The sequence below is a fragment of the Oryctolagus cuniculus genome, chromosome 8 (assembly GCF_051225735.1).
Source record: "Oryctolagus cuniculus isolate XC-2025 breed Fujian yellow rabbit chromosome 8, ASM5122573v1, whole genome shotgun sequence".
NCBI lineage: Eukaryota > Metazoa > Chordata > Mammalia > Lagomorpha > Leporidae > Oryctolagus > Oryctolagus cuniculus.
Window position 1 is genome coordinate 44252647 of NC_142874.1, and position 2151 is coordinate 44254797.

Here is a 2151-nt window from a genome sequence, read left to right on the forward strand (position 1 = left end):
CTTTCAAAAGGTCTCGGCCCCATAAAGAGATAGGTAAATCCAAAACATAAGGTTGCACCGTGCCTGAATGTCCCTCTGCATCCTCCCAGCGCAGCATTACTGCGCTCATCTCAGGAGTTTCTGAATATCCCAGTCCCCGAAGGGATTGTGAGGATGCCTGCTTAGGCCACTTTGGAGGCCAATCCTTGGAGGCGATGATACTACGGTCTGCACCTGTGTCTAGTAGGCCGAGAATGTCCTTTCCATTTATTTTTATCTTTAAGGTTGGTCTCTGGTCTAGTTCTAAAGACAAGAAGGTACAATCTATGCCTGTGGACCCAAAGCCTTCACTTCCTCGTTGTTTCTTTGATGCACTGAACTGCAAATGCTTGCTAGGAAGGATTACAAGTTGTGCAATCCTGTCTCCTGGATTAATAGCTGTTATACCTCTAGGGGACTCAACCATGATTTTCACCATGCCAGTATAATCCGAATCTATGACTCCTGGATGAATTATGAGACCTTTCAAGGTAGAGGATGAACGTCCCAACAACAATCCCACTGTCCCTTCCTCTAGGGGTCCCTGAAAGTCTGACTCAATGGCTTGCACTCCCATTTTTGGTGTCAGTATGAGTCTGGTGGTGGCACAGAGGTCCAGGCCTGCGGAGCCTGCAGTGGCTCTCCGTGGTCTCTGGGATGTCTGAAGCTGGGCCACTGACTTTGCCTCCCCTGCTGTTGGTCCTGATGGGCGCCCTGATGCTGACTCTCGAATGTCCCATATATTTGCGGGCCCTGGGGACGAGGGCCCCGCTGCCCGTTTTTTGGACGCGCCCCACCATTGCCAGAAACAAGGATGTTGCCGTCAATGTCCTTTACCGAGCGGCATTCATTGGCCCAGTGCTTTCCCTTCCTGCATTTTGGACAAATTCCTGGTCCTTCCTGTCTTTGTTCTTTGCCTCTTCCCCTTTGCGGACATTGCCGCTTCATATGTCCCATTTTTCCACAGCTGAAACATGCTCCAGCGTTCCCTGATCCCCTATTGCCCTTCGTGATTTGAAGGACTGCTGCAGCAAGGCCAGTGTTGGATAGCGGCCCTCCTATTTCCCTGCATTGTTTTATCCATACCTGAAGCCCTTTGCTCTTCCATGGTGTTATAGCGGCTCTGCATTCCTTAGTGCACTGCTCAAAAACCAACTGTTCTATCAGCGGCATGGCGCGATCTGGATCTCCAAAAATCCTACCCGCAGCTTCCACCATGCGCGCTGCAAAGTCTGAAAACGGCTCGGTGGGTCCCTGTGTAATCTTTGTCAAATTCCCACTTACCTCTCCTCTGTTGGGTATAGACTTCCAAGCCTTGATGGCTATCTTGTTAACTTGTTCATACACTGCATGTGGGTAACCTGTCTGCTGGTTAGCGAATCTCCCTATGCCTAGCAGCATATCTCTGTCCCAATGCTGATTCCCTGCCGCTGCATTTTCTGCCGCTTGTTCATTGGCAAAGTCAATCAGGAAAGCTCTGAAGTCTAAGTATTGTCCTGGTGACAATGCGGCACGAGCCAACCCGCTCCAGTCATTTGGAGTCATGCAGTATCTTTGAAGATTTTCTACTTGAGCCAGCGTGAACGAGCCGCTGATGCCATAGGCTCTTACTGACTCCGCTAGTGATTTGATTATCTTTATGTCGAGGGGTTCATTGTACCTCTGCCCTTGCGGATCTTGAAAGACAGGATAGGCACTTAACAACTCCGCACCAACCTGTTTCCAGACTCCCGGACAGAAAGTCTGCCCTCTTTCTTGCGCGGATACAGGCTCATACTGAGGAGGAGAGGCTTCAGGCTCCTCCCCTAAGTTCCCCTTGAAAGTACCATGCTTAAGTTCCTTTTTTCCTTTTAATTGCAATTTCCTCATTTGCCGATTTAATTCCCGTACTTGCTTTATACCAGACTCTTTGTTATCGCCACACTCTTCAGACTCACTGCTGCTTTCTGAGCTACTTTCTGCACTAGAACTACTTACTAAGGAGGGGCTGCGCAACTCGGAAAGATCGGGGTACAGTTTTTTCCTAGTTCTTTTCCGACTCTCCTTCAAAGTTTTCCCTTTTTCACTGGCAGCTCTCTCAGAGCGCTCTTCCTGAAGCTCCTCCAAGGCAGCTTGACCGCTCAGAATAGCTTC

General features: G+C 49.5%; 1 protein-coding gene across 1 annotated transcript; it reads right to left on the bottom strand.

Moving 5' to 3' along the window:
* Positions 1-603: 603 nt before the first annotated feature.
* LOC149125000 (endogenous retrovirus group K member 10 Gag polyprotein-like) lies at positions 604-1563 on the bottom strand. The gene has a single exon (XM_089301769.1). The coding sequence runs from the start codon at positions 1561-1563 to the stop codon at positions 604-606; it is 960 nt and encodes a 319-aa protein (XP_089157895.1).
* Between the last annotated feature and the right edge of the window lie 588 nt (positions 1564-2151).